This window comes from Gymnodraco acuticeps, unplaced genomic scaffold (assembly GCF_902827175.1).
Source record: "Gymnodraco acuticeps unplaced genomic scaffold, fGymAcu1.1, whole genome shotgun sequence".
In the NCBI taxonomy this organism is placed as follows: Eukaryota; Metazoa; Chordata; class Actinopteri; order Perciformes; family Bathydraconidae; genus Gymnodraco; species Gymnodraco acuticeps.
The window spans coordinates 63,272-82,888 of NW_022990614.1; the positions used below are offsets into that span (position 1 = coordinate 63,272).

General features: G+C 39.6%; 2 protein-coding genes across 3 annotated transcripts in view; one reads left to right on the forward strand and one right to left on the reverse strand.

Annotated features, from left to right (window-relative positions):
• nsd1b (nuclear receptor binding SET domain protein 1b) overlaps window positions 1–2,650 on the forward strand; it is a 28,823-nt gene extending 26,173 nt beyond the window's left edge. The window contains 1 exon segment of the mRNA XM_034229035.1: window positions 535–2,650. Within this exon segment, the coding sequence (XP_034084926.1) occupies window positions 535–1,271 (737 nt within the window). The 3' untranslated portion in view covers window positions 1,272–2,650.
• Window positions 2,651–3,515: 865 nt separating this feature from the next.
• rab24 (RAB24, member RAS oncogene family) lies at window positions 3,516–19,098 on the reverse strand. 2 transcript variants are annotated; one of them, XM_034229033.1, is made up of 9 exons: window positions 18,696–19,098; window positions 17,078–17,199; window positions 16,117–16,185; window positions 15,212–15,290; window positions 10,559–10,626; window positions 9,664–9,763; window positions 8,417–8,467; window positions 6,307–6,366; window positions 3,516–5,194 (listed from the first exon to the last, which is right to left on the reverse strand). In XM_034229033.1, exons 2-9 carry the CDS (start codon window positions 17,192–17,194, stop codon window positions 5,127–5,129), a joined length of 612 nt encoding a protein of 203 aa, XP_034084924.1. In that variant the 5' UTR covers window positions 17,195–17,199; window positions 18,696–19,098; the 3' UTR covers window positions 3,516–5,126. The 2 variants fall into 2 exon arrangements, with proteins under 2 accessions (XP_034084924.1, XP_034084923.1); XM_034229032.1 differs by having other exon boundaries at window positions 3,516–5,197; window positions 18,696–19,092.
• Window positions 19,099–19,617: the final 519 nt, after the last annotated feature.

The following is a 19,617-nucleotide window of genomic DNA, read 5'->3' on the forward strand; positions in this document are numbered from 1 at the left end:
TGAGTATAATAGAAAAACCGTAAAATTAATGTATTTAATATATTTAGTTTTAGCAGTACATTTGTCTATTACAGTGTATTCTTACTTATTTTGTATATTTTATATTGTGTTTTCTATGGATACCCTATAGGTATTTATCTTTATACTGTTGATATATATATATATATTTCATAACATTTTATCTCATGTGCAATGCCTTGTTAACATGCTGCTGTAACAAAACTATTTCCCAATTTGGGATCAATGAATATATCTAATCTAAATATTATTTATATATTATTTTATTACACTGAATCATCTTTGACTTTGTGTCACTATAACACCAAGGCACACACTCACGGTTTTTATTCTGTTGTCTACTTTATTATATTGTTGTTGTTTTGTTTCAACCATTTTACTCCGTAGCACTTTGAGTTTTGTTTACTCAAATGAAAAGTGCGCTTATAAATCAAATGGATTATTATTATTAATATTTGTAAATACATTTTAAACTTGTTTTTTTCTAGTCATTGTATCTTCTTGTCTGTATTGCAGGTCGCTGGGAGTGTCCGTGGCATCAGTGTGATGTCTGCTGTACGGAGGCTTCCTCTTTCTGCGAGATGTGCCCCAGCTCGTTCTGCAAACTGCACCGCGACGGCCTGCTCTTCATCTCCAAGCTGGACGGGAAGCTGTGCTGCAGCGAGCACGACCCCTGTGGTCCGGACCCCCTGGAGCCGGGGGAGATCAGAGAGTACAGCACCCCTCCCAGAGCCCTGACCTCGGGGCTGGGCATGGCCGTCATCCCCTCCTCTGGCCCAAACACCTCCGGGACCACCGGACAGAACCAGAACTCCAGGAAGGTGCGAGAGGTCGTCGATGCTGAGACACTTCCTGCTTTCTCCATTCCGGTTGCCATCACTATCCCCGTCCCCCCCGGCTCCTCGTCTCCTCCCAGCAGCCCTCCAGTGTACGACCTCCCTCACTACTCGCCCATATCCTCGTATGAAGAAGAGAGAGACGTAGAAGAGGAAGAGGAAGAGGAGGAGCTTCTGGATGAAGTGGAGGAGGAGTCGGAGGAGGAGTCGGAGGAGGAAGAAGAAGGTGAGGACACGAGCCAGAAATCAGATCCTCATGAAGAGGATGGAGAGGCAGTGATGGAGTACGTGGAGATCAAAGATGATGAAGAAGAGGAGGAGGATGAGGAGGAGGATGAGGAGGAGGGGGAGGAGGAAGAGGAGGGGGAGGAGGGGGAGGAGGAGGGGGAGGAGGAGGGGGAGGAGGAAGAGGAGTGACGCATGTTGGATTATTATATCTGCAGCGAGAGCCCTCAGCAAATGAAGATTTCCCGACCACACGTAGCCCGGTCTGTCACTGTTTGTATCTGATGAGCTCGTGGACATATGGAGGAACATTTTAGGACAATAATAATAAATCAACACATAAAATAAATAAGAATAAAATACTGTACAGAACCATATTTATACACAGCAGATATTATTTATTTAGTTTTGTCCTCACAATCCTAACACTCTTGACGCAGTGACTTTGCACACACTGGCGCAGACTGCACCTTCAAACTCGAGATCTGACAAAGAAAATCATCTGGGACTTCTCCATGAAAATGACTTTGTAAACATATTTCTCACCGATTTCTCCTGCCGGTTTGTTTTAGTATTTGCAGTATTGCAAGAAGCTTCATGTAGTTGAAGAGAGTTGTTGTATCTGCAGAGTGTACTGTAGGTGTTTCGTGCTAGAAAAGACTGCATCTTCAGTCCATGTTATTAACCTTGACTTGGTTGCATTTGAATCAAATGGTGACCACGTGTTTGAAAGACCCAGAAACACATTACATGTTCTCTTAATAACTCAATGATCTGCTATCAGCACAGCTTCAACTGGCCTAAGAATTAATTCCTTGGGAGTTTTAAAATATCAGTTTAACTACAGTATGTATAATAAGATTTTACTCGACCCAGGCTTCCATTTTACTCCCCTGCGTATTTCCTACGGTGCTTCACAGTCAGACGATCTACGATAATATGTGAAAGTGCCACATGATGGGCTGCCTGGTGTAGCTTCAAGATGAAATCCACGACGCGAACAAGAGGCTTTTTGTTGGTTTTAGACCGAAGCTGGCAACATTTGACCATTTCATGCCAAAAAAACTGCTGAGGATTCAGTGTGACTGAGAATAGTCCTCGTGCTTCAGAGAAAGTGTTTATAAACCGTCACAGGACGCTAAAGCTGTCTCGTAGGTTAATTAGCTGCTCTACAAGGAGACATAGCAGAGATAGCACTATGTGTGTATGCTGTGCTCTGTAGTAATTATTTATGAACTGTTCTGTGATGAAGATGAGGAGATCCATCAAGGGGAATCAAAGGTCTTCAACGGGATGTTCAAACAGACTCCCACCATGACGCTTGCACTTGTTTTTTTGCCAATGCGTGTTTTCGCTCTGTCTTCAAGCTTAATATGGTCTGTGTGTTATCTGCCAATGCCTTAGTGTATTTCTTTGGAGATATTTTGAAGGAATGGTTTCCCTACTTATGCCTTTTTACAGTTTCCCGAAAGCAATGTTTCATTCCTGTGTAATTATGATCTCAACCATTGACCTGTTAAATCGACTGCTATATATATATAAATATATATGGAAAAGAAAATATGAAATAATCTTCGTACTGGCCTCGTTCTTTTTGTTTATTGGTCCAACATGAAGCTACATCTGTGAGCCTCTTTAGAATGGGTTTGGTGACACAAGCTATACTAACTACTCATGTGGCTTTAAATATATTTAATTGAATCAATGCCTAATGCAATGAAATTAAGTGCTTTGTCAAATATTTTTAAAAGGGTAAGAGAACGATTAGCCTCACTGTTTTTTTTGTTGTCGTTATGCTTACGAAACTTAGTAAAAATAATATGGTTTTAACATTTAAATGTCCTGCAAAGTACGATTGAGATTCTTTCGGAAAGACTGATTTGAAAAATGCTAACGAACTTGAGATTTCAGCAGCACAGTGAAGTTTGTAAGTTGGATATTCGGCCGACATCTTACAGGGCGTCTTCCCGTCTTAAATGACACAAAACCTATTATTACTACTATTCATTTGAATATTTAGTTTTCTTTCAAAGGTCCATTTTGAACAGCTTTCATGTCATGTGACCCATTGACTCTTAATCAATACGACATTGTATAACTACTCTGGAAAAGGGGCCACACTTCTTATTGATTTGAGTGCTCCTTCTATTGGATACGATTATCTTCTTCACTTCTGGATTGATTATGGAGTCTTTACAACACATGACAAGGAAACTGTCATTATGGATTGGGATGATTTGTAATACATTTCCTTTCCCGTATATTGCCATTATTCTTACCCAAGGCAAAAGAGTGAATCCCCATCAAATCTATCAGATCTTTAAAAAGTTATTTCTAAAAGCTTGTTGAAATAACTTTCACAGAACATATTTACTTTGCCCTCCATAAAAAATATTGTGCATTTTAATTTCCAACAAATGACACATCAACACGTCAAAGCAGCGACACGGAGAAACAGTTATCTTTTATTTCCCCACGTCTTCCAGGCAGCATAACTTAAAAAGGCAATAAATTAGAGTCCTGAAGTGAGACAGCTGTACAGATTGTTCTGAGGACATCGAGAGGACATGTTTCCACATTCACCCACAACGGCTTTTCTCCTGTTGGTGAAATCTGCAGTTTTTCACCATAGTGGAGGGGAACTTAAGTGTTTCTTAAAAGCTTCAAAAAGGAACATGTCACTGAAGCAACAGACTGAACGAATATTTGCCAGTCACGTTTCCATATGTGCTCTATGCATTTGAAATGACAAAATATAATTTTAGAGTTTAAATGTGGAAAAGCAAACGTTAAAATGTGCTTTCAGTCTGCTCAGGTCATGCAGTTGAATTACAGAGATTTTGGCATCAAGTGAAATCAGAATCATAGCTTATTCTGCAAAAGATGATGTGCCAGAAACATGTCGTCACTGTGGATGTATTATAGGCACATTAAACTGGACTACAAAGATGGCGGCCATTCATTTGAAAGAAAGTGCATAACCACATTTCTTACCAACTTCAGTACATCCCACCAACGTTACATTGGGATGACTTGGAGGGCTATTCAGACATTAACATATGCGTTGTCAATAGTCTTATAGACGTCTCTTTTATAACGGCAGTCTCACCAGAAAAAGCTTTTAGGTGCGGCAGTGTTTTTTTATTTCTGCAGTACCACGAGTGACCCCTGCTTGTTATCGATACATCCAGAATGTTTTTGTAAACGTTAAAGAGCCAGCACTCTGCAAAATGATGGACAATTTGTGGGTAGTAAGGCATCAATTCATATCATTCGTATCATTTCATTCATGCACTGGTGAGACTTCTTTTAAGGTCTGATCGAAATCGTTTTCTTCCTTGTTTCATAAGTTACGATAGATAGGGGGGACAAGAGGTTATGCTTTTACAAAGATGATAACCTTTTTGGTAACTTTAAGAAACCCTTTTCCCCAACTAAAATACATTTACAAAAGGGATCTTAAATGCTGCAAGACCTTATTTTCCTCCACCTTCCCTCTAGTCATAGAGAGAAACGTATTTAGATCAGATGTCAAGAGTTGTCTCACCAGACTTAGTTTTTCTCATCGGCCTCTCAGGGCTTCTGTAAACGGGAACATTGGAGTGTTTGGTTTTTTAGATCCAGCTTGCTTCACTCCACTCCTGTCAGGTTGTGCAGGAATAACAGACAACAAGGTTAAATAGCTGAACAAAAACCAGTCACCCTCCTCGATCTCTGCAAACAATCACTTTTTTTACTTCTGTGGTCCAATCCAGAAGAAGCTACGGAAGAACAAGGACATCGCTGGGTAAAGTGTTCTGTTGTTTCCATCCCTCACAGCCAGTGACAGCCTCTAGCAGATCTTCTTCCATAAAGTTTTGCAGCCGTCAGTTGTTTTTTTTTTAATGGCACAAAAGAAACCTATTGAAAAACATTGTGCAACTTGGTATTTTGTGACTTGGATCACAGCTCCAGAGCAGAGTTTCCCATCAAATGTATCCAGCATAAAATCCAGGTTTTTCATCCAACCGGAAGTGAGGCGAACAGGTCCGTTTCCCTTCCTCTTCCTCAGTTGTTATGGCAACAGGAATAGAAATATGAGTCCTTCTTCTGGCTCAAGTCCACGCTTGTTTCCTCTGCTGAAACACACAAAGACACAGTATATGGTATTTAATAATACATTATTTTACTTTCTTGTTCTACTCTTAATCCCTCTTTCTCTTGCTGCATCTTGTCTCTAACCATAACACTAAATTAAATGTATGTCATAAGCGCATTCAAAAGTAGGGATGGTAAATGGACTGTACTTATATAGCGCTTTATCCAGTCTTTAAGACCCCTCAAAGCGCTTTACAATACTACATGTCGTTCACCCATTCATACAGAGCAGTGTACCTTACTCTAGGACCTAACATTCACACACCGTTGGCCATGCCATCGGGAGCAACTCGGGGTTAAGTATCTCGCCCAAGGATACATTGACATGTTGGGTGAATGGGCTGGGATCGAACCCACAACCTTCTGGTTGAGACGACCGCACTCCCTTGCAGCCACAGTCGCCCATGTGCCCATAAGTAATCGAAATATTTAGTCTAGGAAAATGTCTGAATGAAGCATTTCGCAGAGAAGTCCCGGCCTACAAACTGTATTTTGTAGACTTAATTAAAAAATCCCTGTTTGGTACAGATCCTCTTAAAAAAAAATGACACCATGAGCATTTTAATGATAAAAGATTATTTAAAAAAAATTATCAATTCGTATAATACAACATATTATATCACAATTGCAATATCAGTCAATATAATCACAATGAGATTTTCTATCAAATTGTGCAGCCCTATTCAAGAGTAGATATAAATAAGACTTGAATTAGCCAATAGCCTCAAAGGACCATAGCTTGTTCATAAGTTGCTTCGGTATTCTATCATTCGTCTCTATCTCACTGTATATTTCTCACTGTCTGTTTACATGTCGCTGTACTCGGCCTGTACTCGGCCTTATCACTTATTATCACTAAATGAATAGCTAAGTAGCAGCTCTGGGACAAATTCAGGTGGTAGACTTTATTTTCTTTTAGATTATAGCCAAATAAACTTGCTAGGTCTACACAGATGAATGACAGATACTTACACTAGGGCAGGTGTTAAGTTAGATCAATGGAGAGCAGTTTGGGGGGTAAAGGGGGTCAGTATGTCCCAATCCCCTATTTAAAGGATTCATCCACAGTGTGTGTTAATAAAGCACTCACGTTTCATTTCCTGGAAGGCATTGCTGTTGTAATCCTCTGCAACTTTCTGGAACAACTCATCTGTCAGGGAGAGGAAGAACGAGTCCTGTCAGTTTCCATCAGTTCATTCACAGAAACAAGTCCATGCTGTATAAAAGCAAAGAGTCCATTCGGCTCAGTGCACTTTCACTATGACGTTATCTCTGCTAGGAAACATGCAGCGAGGCTAAAAGGCCACACATAAGCCATTACTGCGTTTCTCTCGTAAAATTTGAATTATTTATACAAGTTAATGTTGTGGTAGATTGTAAAACTGTAATGTATAATGTTCATTCGGATATAAATACGTTTTTAAAATAGTTTCCATGAACTGTTTACAGATAAAAGGCTGTGAGACTCTTCCTCTGTGCTTTATAAACATAAATATATGTCTCCTACGTCTCAACTTGACTCATGTGTTAGGTTTTTATGCACTTCCCTTTTTCCTTCAAGAGAATCAGGGCTGCTTTCAAATAGCCACCGCTACATTCCCCTCGCTAATATAGTTTTAATGTTTCCCATGCTGGCATCAAGTTCTCGATAATACTGCTGAGATTGTTATCTTTACTGCAAATGTAATGCCACTGCCTTTTGTCCTTCAAACATACTGAAGACTACCATTACGTAAATATTTGTTTTGTGTTTGAGAGCCTCATACTTGTGTCCCAGCTGAGTTTAAAAGTAATGATCTGCCAACAATCTGACATCATTCAAAAAAGCCCTCAAAACTCACCGTTTCACTCTTACCTTCAACTCCTCACCCACTAACTCCTCACCCACTAACCCCTCGCCCACTAACCCCTCGCCCACTAATCCCTCGCCCACTAACCCCTCGCCCACTAACCCCTCGCCCACTAATCCCTCGCCCCTATTCCACCGAGCTTGGAACTTTTTAGTTTTGTTGTTATTTGTCTTTACTTGCTTGTAAAGCGCTTTGAGCACCAGGAAAAGCGCTATATAAATATGATGTATTATTATTATTATGATACAGAGAAAGATTAAATGTGTGCAGTTAATGAACATCAAGAGAACACTCCGCTCTTCTTCTAACAATGATAATACATATTCTTCTTTTTGTTTCCTCATTGATGTTGTTAATGTCTTAAAGAGGAGGAATTCCAATGCTCCATACAGACTTCTTGTGTTTTAAAGGTCACCTATCATGCTATTTGTAGGCAATAGCATAGGTCTCAGATATATACAAATATATAAAAAACATGTCTATGAAGTGTTTTGCTCAAAATACCAAACAGATCATTCTAGCCATGCCTCATATCCCTCTATTTCACTTCCTGTTTCAAAAGTGTTGATTTGGGGTATAAAGCTTTAAAAGAAAAAATGGATTTAAAAAAGCAGGGGGCTGAGCTCATACGGGACCCGGCAGCTACTGTCTAAACTAAATACTGCCGTGATGAAACGCCATATCATGGATTATCAAGGATCTGAAACAGTTTGGAGCTCAAAGGCTTTCTCTCTTGCCGGTTATATCACAAGGTGAGTTCCTTTTTATTTCCTGCTTCTTCACACACATGCTCTCCAGTACAGGTTAGCTCTGAGTGTTAGCGATGCTAATGTAAACACCGACCATATTACGTCCAAAACAGTTGGGCATTGTTTCTGATAGCAACTTTTCTGATTGGCCCGTGGGTCCACATTTCAGATATTACGTCATATCGGACGCAAATCTGGATCAGCTCCGTTTTTAGAGATTTGGGTACGGAGGAAAAGAGAGAGGGTTTTATTTTCTGACGCTGCATGAGTTCCCTGACACACCGGGGACACATCTTTGTGTATAAAAGACATCAAAAAGTGCATTTGGCATGATAGGTCCCCTTTAATATAACTTCTGTGCATATCTTAAGTTGGCATTCAACAGTATCTTTCCTGAAGAAATGACTATCTGATATGTCGGGCTAGGTCTTCTCAGTTCTACAATCAAGGGATTTACGTATTTTAAAGATTTCCCAGATTTGCAAATGTCAGAATACTGAGGAAAACCCACTTCCTCAATTGACAGACAGTGAATCAATATGGGAAACATTAAACCACTGGTGTTAAATGTGTTCTGCAGATGCCTGAAGGTGCGACTCACCCACGTTAGTTCCTGTTTTACTGGAGGTCTCAAAATGCTGGGCACCAATCTCTGTGAAAGCAAAACATGACAGTGAGGTTAAAGGTCAGTGAGCTTCACACATAGAGGCTGATGGAGGTCAACCGTTTAAAAAAAAAAAATCAAGACGTTTAAATACACTTCAGAGGTCTAATTATTGTCAACTTAAAATATGAATTATTGTTATTGATAATGGAGCTAGAGAAGTACCAGTAAGTAGACATTGAAGGGATTGAATTAAAACAATTAAATAATAAAGTGGATTTAAGATGTTGCTATGTTTTGCATATACATTTTGTACATTGAAAAAAAGAAAGTATCACTGTGGTAGATCAGGGGGGTCAAACTCAAATACACAGTGGGCCAAAATCAGAAAATGGGTACTAGTCGAGGGCCGGACTGGTTCAATGTTTTTTGCAGAACTTATTGAAATGAACTTATTGCACATATTAAACCTGGAACTAACAAAGCTTAAATTATTGCCTATAAAAACAACATGAAACATTAAATAATCAGTTGCATTCATTTCTTACAGTATGGCTCTATCTGCAGCTTTTCCAGAGTCATTTCTTACGCCAGATACTTGGCATCTCATCTTGGGTGCAAGTTCATCAATGTTTGGGCTCAGGCTCTGAGCGGAGGAAACCCTCAGGATTGAGTGAAGGTGTGCGTGCAATATACCGGCGGGCCAGATCTAATAGTAATTAGAAATTATCCTGAGGGCTGAAATTAAATCCACCAAGGGCCTTGAGTTTGACATGTATGGCTTAGATCAGTGTTTCTCAAACTTTTTCATACCAAGGACCACTTAACCAATAAAAAAACACTCGCGGACCACCTAACTCCACAAATATCCAAAAACACATTGTTTTTCTAGAACAGATTACAAATCGCCTGAAAATGGTACAAACAGGTGGCAACATGTGTGACGAAGGTGTTGCGCTGGGCTATATCATGCAATAGAAAGTGAAACGTAACCTCACCCCATTGCGGAGATATTCCCACGAGAGTGCGGAACACTTAAATTAACTTATTTATTTAAAATGTGAAATGTTACCAATATACTCACGGACCACAAGGGGGCGCTCACGGACCACCAGTGGTCCGCGGACCACTCTTTGAGAAGCACTGGCTTAGATGATGATGACATAACAAACTAAATAAAACCTTTATTTTTAACAGTTAACCAATATGACTGAATATCTAACCCCTATGCAGAGTGTAGTTACCGTCAGCAAAGTCCTGAGCGTCGTGGTAGTCGATTTGGCGCAGACTGCGGTCCTGTGAGATCAGGTCGCTCTTAGAGCCGCACAGGTAGATCTTACAGTGCTGCAGAACAACAGAGAGAGAATACATCAAACACACGGTGACTAACGGACGCTTCGAGGTGTAGAGAGAACACAAAGTGCAAATAGTAATAAAGGGCTTTCGTTTTCAATTCATTCACAGAACAAATATTAGGTGCCGGGTTTAGACATACATAGATAAATACAGATGTGATAAATAGTAGAAACAGATGTTATAAATAGTAAATAAAGAGATTGTAAATGAGTGCAATGTCCCCGAGTGTGAGGTGCTGTGGGTTTGAGCCCAATGACATTCAAAGGGGAGTGGGCTGGTGGAGTGTGAAAGTTCAGGAAGGTTATGGTTTCCTCTATATACCAACCCTAATTTTGTCTATTTCTTGTAAAGCCCTTTAAAGTTAATTGAATTAGTCTGAAAGGTGATATATCAATTAAGTTCAAATGATTGATTGATAATCCTGTGTCCTAATTTGTTCATGCATGAAACGCTTTTGTCAAATTTAGACTGCATTTTATTGAGGCAAAATAGTTGTAAAGCATTTATTAATAAAATGTCTTCTTTTGGTAAATGAAAAAAGGTTTTAGTGGAATGAAACGTTTCGAATTGTCAGCATAGGTATTAAGAACCTATAGTTCTGGTATCTTTGTCAAAATGTAGTGTTCAAATCAACGAAACAAAGAAATCTAGACACACACTTTAACTGTTCCTGTATTATTTAGGTTGTTTTATGAACTGGTAAAAGCTGTATAATCAGAGTGTAAGGTAACACATAATCGAGTCAATCAGCTGTGTTGAGTTGGTCTAGAAACGCTCTCTTACTTCCTCGCAGTTCTGCAGCTCCTTCACCCAGAACCGAGCTCTCTGGAAACTGCTGCTGTCAGTCAGATCTGAAAGGTAAAAAACACAAAGGTAAATAAACCCAACCCTGCATGAAGTGAACCAGGAGAGCAACACTAACACTCAAATCAACAACTAATCTACCAGCTCTTCTCTTTCAGTGATGTATCCCCAAGGAAAGTCACATTAAGGGTATTTGAAGATAAAGTAACAACATCATGGAAAACTGATAAAACAAGATGAATAAGAGGATCATTTGAATGAAGTTGAGACGTGAAAACGACTATTATCATGAAGAAGACCCCGTTAATCTCATCACACTGTGTTTGTCTTCAGCTCTTATCAAAGTGTTTCTCCTATCTTCACGATTGAAAATGTGTCACATTTATTTTTTAAGGGACTCTTTTTGCTTTTACACAAAGCTTCGAGTCTCAAGGTTTCCTTTATTGTAGGAAACCTTTAGACACTTCTGTGATGTGTATATGTTTACATTTTAAGTTAAACGTCATAAACAGTATTTCTTTATATAAGACTTTGATCCTGGAGTTGTCAATGTTCCGGTTAACCTTTAATGTTTTTGTTTGTTTGGTTAATTTTGCATTTAGAATAATAGAACTCAAAAGGCCCTATTATGCTTTTTTGGGTTTCCCCAATCCTGTAGTGTTAAATTGTTTTTAGTACATAGAAATGTTCTGTGGGACATCTCTAAGCAGTTGACCAATCACATCAGAGCCGGCAAGCTAACCAATCAGAGCAGACTGGGCTCTGGTTTCAGACAGAGGGTGAAAAGAGGTGCTGCAGCACAGGCAGTATGAGAAAATTAAAGAGCTTTTTGAACATTAACGCATGGAGACATGTCCCAGGAGAGACACTACATACTGAAAATGAGCATAGTGTGTCCTCTTTCATAACTCAAGGACCTTTGTTTTGTTATCTTGGTGATAGTAGGATATTGCAGGTGTGGTTTAAAACTTGCTTTCACTTGTATCTGAAGTTGTATTATCTTAAAGGAGACATGTCATGCTTTTCCGGTTATTACCCGTCCCCTTGTGTGTTATGAAGATTTTTCTGCATGTAAACGGTCTGCAGAGTCACAAACCCTCAAAGTACACCATGTAGTGAGTACAACTCTAACACAGAAAATACCTGTTTATGCTGCCCCTGAACGCCTCGTTGGAGATTTTTCTTTTTCTTCCTGGGTACAGTGACGTGCCCATACCCAAATGCGCTCCTCACAGACACACACACACTCTCTCTCAGCGGCGAAACTGTGATGCGCTGGGGAGGGGGTGCTAGTGAAGCCTCGCAGCCACGAAACTGTTGCACGCTTACACTGTAGGGGCGGCGCGTTTGGGGGTGCGGGTGCTAGTGGAGCCTCACAGATGGGGGTGCTGTAGCCCCCTCAGCACCCCCCCCCTTCCCACATCCATTCGCGATGTCTCGCAGACCCCACGCAGCAACCAGGAAATGACCCCAGCTCACACTGGCCGCTCCTCACAGCAGCGAGCCCTGCAACGTCCCGCCAGCACGGCAGCCAGACCCCACGCAGCATTCTCATCTGTTTGTCATTACTGGTGTCATTTTCTGGTTGCTAACGCCATTGTAACATATAATCACTGATGTTCCGCTGTAACGGTGGTGGACTCATCAGAACAGAATTGGCGAGCTGACCAATCAGAGCACAGTGGGCTCACAGGGAGGGGGGGGGGGGGGCAGGAGCTCCAACAAGCCGTTTAGGACAGAGAGTGAATACACATACCCGTGTTGTAGTCAAGTCACCAATTCACGAGTCCAAGTCACTCTCGAGTCACCACTCTTCGAGTCAGAGTCCAAGTCCAAGTCACCAAGGGAGGGTCGTAGTCGAGTCCGAGTCCAAGTCACCCAAGGAGTGTCCGAGTCGAGTCCGAGTCATCATTACCTGTGTTCGAGTCCAAGTCCGAGTCACCTAAGGAGTGTCCGAGTCGAGTCCGAGTCATCATTACCTGTGTCGAGTCCAAGTCACCTAAGGAGTGTCCGAGTCGAGTCCGAGTCATCATTACCTGTGTTCGAGTCCAAGTCCGAGTCACCAAGGGAGAGTCGTAGTCGAGTCCGAGTCCAAGTCCGAGTCACCCAAGGAGTGTCGGAGTCGAGTCCGAGTCATCATTACCTGTGTTCGAGTCCGAGTCCAAGTCTGAGTCACCCAAGGAGTGTCCGAGTCGAGTCATCATTACCTGTGTTCGAGTCCGAGTCCAAGTCCGAGTCACCCAAGGAGTGTCCGAGTCGAGTCCGAGTCATCATTACCTGTGTTCGAGTCCGAGTCCAAGTCTGAATCACCCAAGGAGTGTCCGAGTCGAGTCATCATTACCTGTGTTCGAGTCCAAGTCCGAGTCACCTAAGAAGAGTCCAAGTCAAGTCCGAGTCACAAGTCTTCATGTATTAATCTTCGTGGATATATGTGTTGAAATGTAGCTGCTCCTCTACATTGCTGTTATCCTGTCATGTTATACTAATCTGTCTATTGAACTGCTGTGAAGCGAGTTTGGCTACAATTATTGTAATAGGTGCTATACAAATATAAAGCTTATTACTAATATTAATATTATTATTGTAAATGACCTTTAATATGTCTAACTATATTTAAAATGAGTTACCTTTTAGAGAAGTGATTATATTTCTATGCCAATATTTTCCTATGGTAAAGTTTTCGTGTTGCACTTTTATTTTGATAGTAATAAGATCGGGACTCTTATTTTGAAGGACCTTTTAGCGGTTAAATCGGTTTACTGATAAAAGACTTAGCCCCAGAAAGCACATGGCTACTTAGCATGCAAAATGACATCATTCTGTATGTTAAGTAGCCATGTGCTTTCGTGTTATCGGCTGAATCTTTATTTTTTGATTAGATCACGTTACTCTGATGATAGTGTTCAAGACAGCCTATATGTCTGAACTCGATCCTTAGAGTAATGTGTTACGGAGCCTTCTCTTCAATATTGTTTCCACATAACGAGCATTTTGCGCTGCTCTTTTCCAATGTGGAAGCAGAATGTGTGAAAGCATACAGCACGATGCGGGGTGTGTCTCTAGACATCTTTAGACTGGAATAGCGGGGCCCAGTACGTGAACTCGCCTCACAGGTGCACATGCCAGGATAGAGGACATCAGACTCCAGAGAAAACTTGCTCGAGTCCGAGTCAGAGCGTCAATGTACAAGTCGAGTCCGAATCATCGTGGGGGGGGAAAGTTCACGAGTCCAAGTCAGCGTACGCGAGAATTCACGAGTCCGAGTCCAAGTCATCATGCGCGAGAATTCACGAGTCCAAGTCGCGTCAATCAGTGCGCGAGTCCGAGTCGAGTCACGAGTCCCGAAAATCGGCACTCGAGTCCGAGTCCAGGACTTGAGTACTCCATCTCTGACACATACTATACAGAGATGCTGTATGAGAAACCAATGTGAGTTTGGAACATTGAACAATGTAAATCTATTCTAGTAGACCTCAACAATGGATTTATGATCAGTAGAAATGGCCATCACATGGGACCTTTAAGTCTAACTGTGTGACTATCAATGGCACAATGCTCAGTTCCCCCATTAGAAACACCACAAACAAAGTTTTGCTTTCAGCTTTCAGTTCTGTATGCGGTGAAGTACATTTAGAAATGCATCCAGCTGGTGTGCCCTAAATACTGAAACGCCTCCAACACAGCAAACTGAGAGCTGTCCCATTAGACTTCAGCCACAATGAATGTCACTTGTGCTTCAGGTATTTATTAACTACCACAAGACATATCACAAGCACAACAAGCAGTCAACACCATGTCAGACAGTCAGGGTTTCATTAGTCACGTATATAAGGAAATCATTTCTGGTATTTCGTTCGCTATAATACTTCTGAGAAATATATCTCTTTACTGTACATGGTTGAATTTAAGTTTAAAGCTCATTTGTTTATCCATTTGTCAAAGTAACTGCTCTTTGTTATTCACTGTAGTTATATATATATATATATATATATATATATATATATATATATATATATTAGTCAACATTATTTTAGATTTATTCAGAAAGCCAATGTGTCCTTTGTCACATATCTAAGGATATATTCCTGTCAATCAGATGGGGATTTTCACATCGTTGAGTAACACTACATTGAAACAATGGTATCAGAGAAGTTTGGTGTAGTTAGGTATTGGTATTTTGCGAGTTCAGTTTTCATCGTTTTCAAAACTAAAGCACAGACATGTTCTGTTTTTGGTTACACTAAAATGTCTCAGAAATGTGTGCAGTTTGTTCAGAGATCATAATGTTGAAGCTGAAGAAAAATTGGATTTGCTGTATCTATTTTTAAGAGCACTGTTTCTAACATTTGACCAAAAACAGATGGGTTTTGGGCTAAAACTTATATTGAAGCCTGACTCCGTTCCATCCATCTAGCTGGGGAAGCAGAGTATAAACCAACATGTCTTTCCACCAGTAAGTTTCAGTTAGATTACCAGCTATTTGAATGTTTAAAAAAAACGTGCATACTTAATGAGGCAAATGTGTCACATCTAAGGCGTTTAAAGGAATGAAAAAATATAACCCTAATATAAAACGTTGTGGTTCAGAAATAGGGTTCTCTGGTTTAACCAACGCCACAAATGTAGATTTACCATAGCAGACGATGGCTGCACGAGCTCCTCTGTAGTAGATCCTGCTCATGGCTTCATATCGCTCTGATCCCGCTGTGTCCTGAGGGAAATAAATGTAAATACATCTACAGTAAATGTAGATATGATAAGAAGACTGCTTCCTGTTATGTTTCTGCTTTTGTATGTCTCAGATCTGATTATATTATTGTACACAGGCAACATTCCTACAACACCCATGCAGGCTTTACATGCCGTTTAACCCCCAGTGTGACAAACTCTGCAGCTGCAAGCTAACTTCCCCTCACTGCTGCAAAGGTTGTGAATCCCCTAAAACTCAGACAAGTTGTTTTGGCATTAAATCAAACTCATATTTATTTATATTTTCAGACACTTTTTTCTCCTTTCCAAGTCATATGCAAACCATGCATAGTACATCCATTAGAGATAAGGAGAAGTGTAACACATACATCATTTACAACAGCCTGCGTATGAAAAGTAGCTTCATTATTAATTAGATAAGACTCAGACAGTGAATGAGATGTCTTTCTCACGTCAACCAACTCTCAAAATCACTTACCAAGTTACCCTATAATTAATCCTTAATTTAGTGCTTATTTGAAGTTAATTTGGAAAACAGACCATGGATCAAAAACGTATAAACACATTCTGTTGTGACCGAACGATTAGTAAAGGTACAGTACAGTAGTTTATGTATATGGAAGAGAGTATTAGACTGTATTATAATGAAAGAAACAATTAAGAATCAACTTATTGAAAAAACAATAACAGGAAATGAAAATGGGAAACTTAACTTAATAAGCCATAACTGTTGTATAAAATAAGTTTGGCTGCGTTATGTTATTAATTAAGGTTCAGTATAATATTCCAGATAACAATTCACTATATAAAGGTATCTTCTGACTCACCCATATTCCCAGGGTGATCACCTTCTCTCCCACTTGGATTGGTTTGGCAACAAAAGCAGCACCGATAGTCTGCCGGAGGAAAAACAAGCTTCAGACACTCTCTGTGGATTTATGGGTACTTTTAAACTGAATTTACACAATGACATTTTTGTTAAATAATCCATAGCATGTAATGACCGAGTGGGTAAAGTGTGGATGATGAGATCTCTTTCTTGTAATTAATCCTATAAAACCATGAAAAGACAACCCTTATGCCATTTTACAATGTCTTTAAAAACCAGGACAATATCTTGTGTCATATCACCGTGTCAATATAAAATTGAGATATGGCTTAACCATTATTGACAGCTATTGAATTGCTTTTGAACTAAATATAAATATTCTGTTGTGATTGGTCAACCGCTTAGAGATGTCCCGCCCCTTAGCCTATCATATACAATGTGTTGGAGCGCTAGCCCATAGAAGCACAAGTGTTACATAGAAGTAAACAAAGAAGTCCAATGGAGGCACTTCAGGCATGGGGGAGTGTGTTTGAGAGAAACTCCATCTTGCAGGAAACTTTGCAGATGATTTACATGCACACAAACCTATATAACACACAACAGGAAATGGAAACCCCCAAAAAGCACAATAGGGCGTCTTAAACCGGGACAAAACCCAACCGTGACTTCTAAGTCCCCAAGGATACTTTACCGTTTTATGCAACTGTTATAAAAACCTCATGGTGTATTATCAAACAGGACACGAGAAAGGCGTGTCTGACTAGCTCCAACATTAATATACAAGAATCTCACAGAAACGCTTGTCTCATGCTTACAGAAACATTACTGCATCAGTTTGTATGAGGACCTTTATGCTTCAAAATTAACACAGACATGAGATACATTTCCACAACCTCCCTAGGGAAAAAAATAAAATGCTTTTCATCGTAGGCAAGGAAATTGAAGCAGCTGACACTCACGTTCTGGTACGGGCCGACCAAGAAGCGATGGTGGACATATCTCTCCACCAGGCTGGTCTTCCCCACGCTCTCCTTTCCTAGCATCACCACTTTGGCATCCACACGCATCGCACTCATGTTAACTGGAGAGTCGAGGGTCGAGGGAAAGGACAGGAGGAGAGCACAGCAAAGCAAACAGAAGGGGGGGATGTTAATGTACACCGATGCTTAATGTGCCGTGAGGTGAAAAGACAAGATACACAACCATTGAGAGCGCTAATGAAGTCAAACAATACCATTGAATTGAAATAACACATGCACAAGGGAATACTAGGGTGTCGGTAATTTATTTATTTATCTTTGTTATACAGGGATGGGAAAAGGGGTGAGATTAATGAGGGAGAACTTGGATATTTCATTAATGTGTTGACAAAAACAAATCTGAGGTTATAAAATACTACATCTACGAGACAAGACTGAGAGGTTCTCTGAGAATAAAGCATATATTTACGAGAACACTTGGGAAAACATGTTTTTTTGTCAAGTAGCTACATCTACTTTGCCAGGTGTTGTGTGAGAGGGTAACCCAACCTTGCAAAGTGAAGCGATGCGTTTTCTTGAGAATAAAACCAATTGGGACAGAGAAAATTTAAGTTTTTTTATCTTAGTATAATAATATTTTTCCGGTATAATATTACCCAGCTCTCCTAGAGGGGCCCTACAATGCTGTCCTAATAAAGTGGTATTTAATTATTTTAAGAATAATCATACGCATTTAACAAATTCTAAAGTTTCTCTGTAACCTTTTTTACTTCCTCTTATCATCTATGACATATGTTGCATCTTTACGAAATATTGGAATATTATTGTATGTTATGAAGTAAGAAAGTATTAAGTAGAAGAAAAATAAAGTAAAAAAGTTAGTACACTTCTTCAAGTCTAATTAATTCCTAAAACTGGATATGGATATGAATGAAAAGTTATATAATCTCTATTTCTTGCCGACAAGTTTTCTGATAACATCTCAATAATGACTAATCAAATATTGTAATCAATGTGACCAAAGCTTTAATTGTCTACGTTTCGTTTCAGCTCAACTGTAAATGGATGAATTACTCTCCAAAGTAGCAAAGCATTAACTGTCTATATATTACCTGACATTACAATGAATTTGACAAACATCTCAGAGGGAACATTTAAGTTTTTCTACACTACATGTAATTGATAACTTCGCAGATTCAGATTAATAAACCAAATATTATGTTGTTTAAATCACAAATGATTAATAAGATAAGATAAATGTTAAATTGACAAAAGAGTTAACATTTACCATCTGCAACATTAAAGCGATGAACAGATTATGGCATCAATAACTATAGTCCATGAGTACTATTTACACTTTAAGTACATTTTGAAGGTAATACTTTTGTACATTTACTTAGCTAACATTCATAATAAAAGACGTTTACTTGTAACAGAGTATGTGTACAGTACACTGTGATATTACTCGTTATTACTCCAGTAAAATACCTGAGTACATCTTGTCCACTGCCTCACTGGGACAAACATGACATAGCCAAAACAAAACCATTAATATTAACGTTAGCTAACAAAGCTAGCTTCACATAAAAACAGTCACCTTGTAGCTAGTTTGAATCAAAAAATCTTCGTTAACATCTGATCTCCGTCCAGGAACCGAGCCGAACCGGGACTGTCATCCGAGTTGTCGAACCTGTTTGAAGTATAGCCGGTGACCGACCAACCGGCGGCTGTTTACTGGCAGTGGCAGCTAGCTAACGTTGCTGTTGCGCAATGGCTGAAATAACAAAGCGTCACTTTTAGATAAGAAAAATGCAATAACCGGCTCACAGGAGTTTGATTTAATAAAACCAGCCCAGCTAAGTGATGAGGATCAGCTGGCCGGAGACGGAGCTGTTACTGAAGGGAGGGATTTCTCCATCTGAGCTTTGTTTGTTGGGGTGGGAACCAAAGAGGCGGGTGTTTCCAGGAGATGGAAGTGCCCGATTGCGTGAAACAACCGCCGGATGTGTACAATCAGGGAGGCCGCCATGTTGGACTGGGACACTTGTTTGTTTATAACTTTGTGCAGACTGCGACTGTAAGAACAAAGGTTTATGGGAATTACTTTTCACAGCTAAGACTGACCATGTAATATTGTATATGGCAGACAGTTATACCATAATGTTTAATTGGATATTATGGCCATAATAACATAATGTTTTATTAGATTTTGCCATTATAACATAATTTTGTATTGGTTTTGGCCATAATAACATCATGTTTTATTGAATTTTTCCATAAAAAAATCATGTTTTATTGGATTTTGCCATTAAACATAATGTTTTATTAGATTTTGCCATTATAACATAATGTTGTATTGTATTTGACCATAATAACATAATGTTTTATTGTATATGGCCATAATAACATAATTTTGTATTGGTTTTGGCCATAATAACATCATGTTTTATTGACATTTGCCATTATAACATTATGTTTTATTGAATGTTGCCATTATAACATCATGTTTTATTGATTTC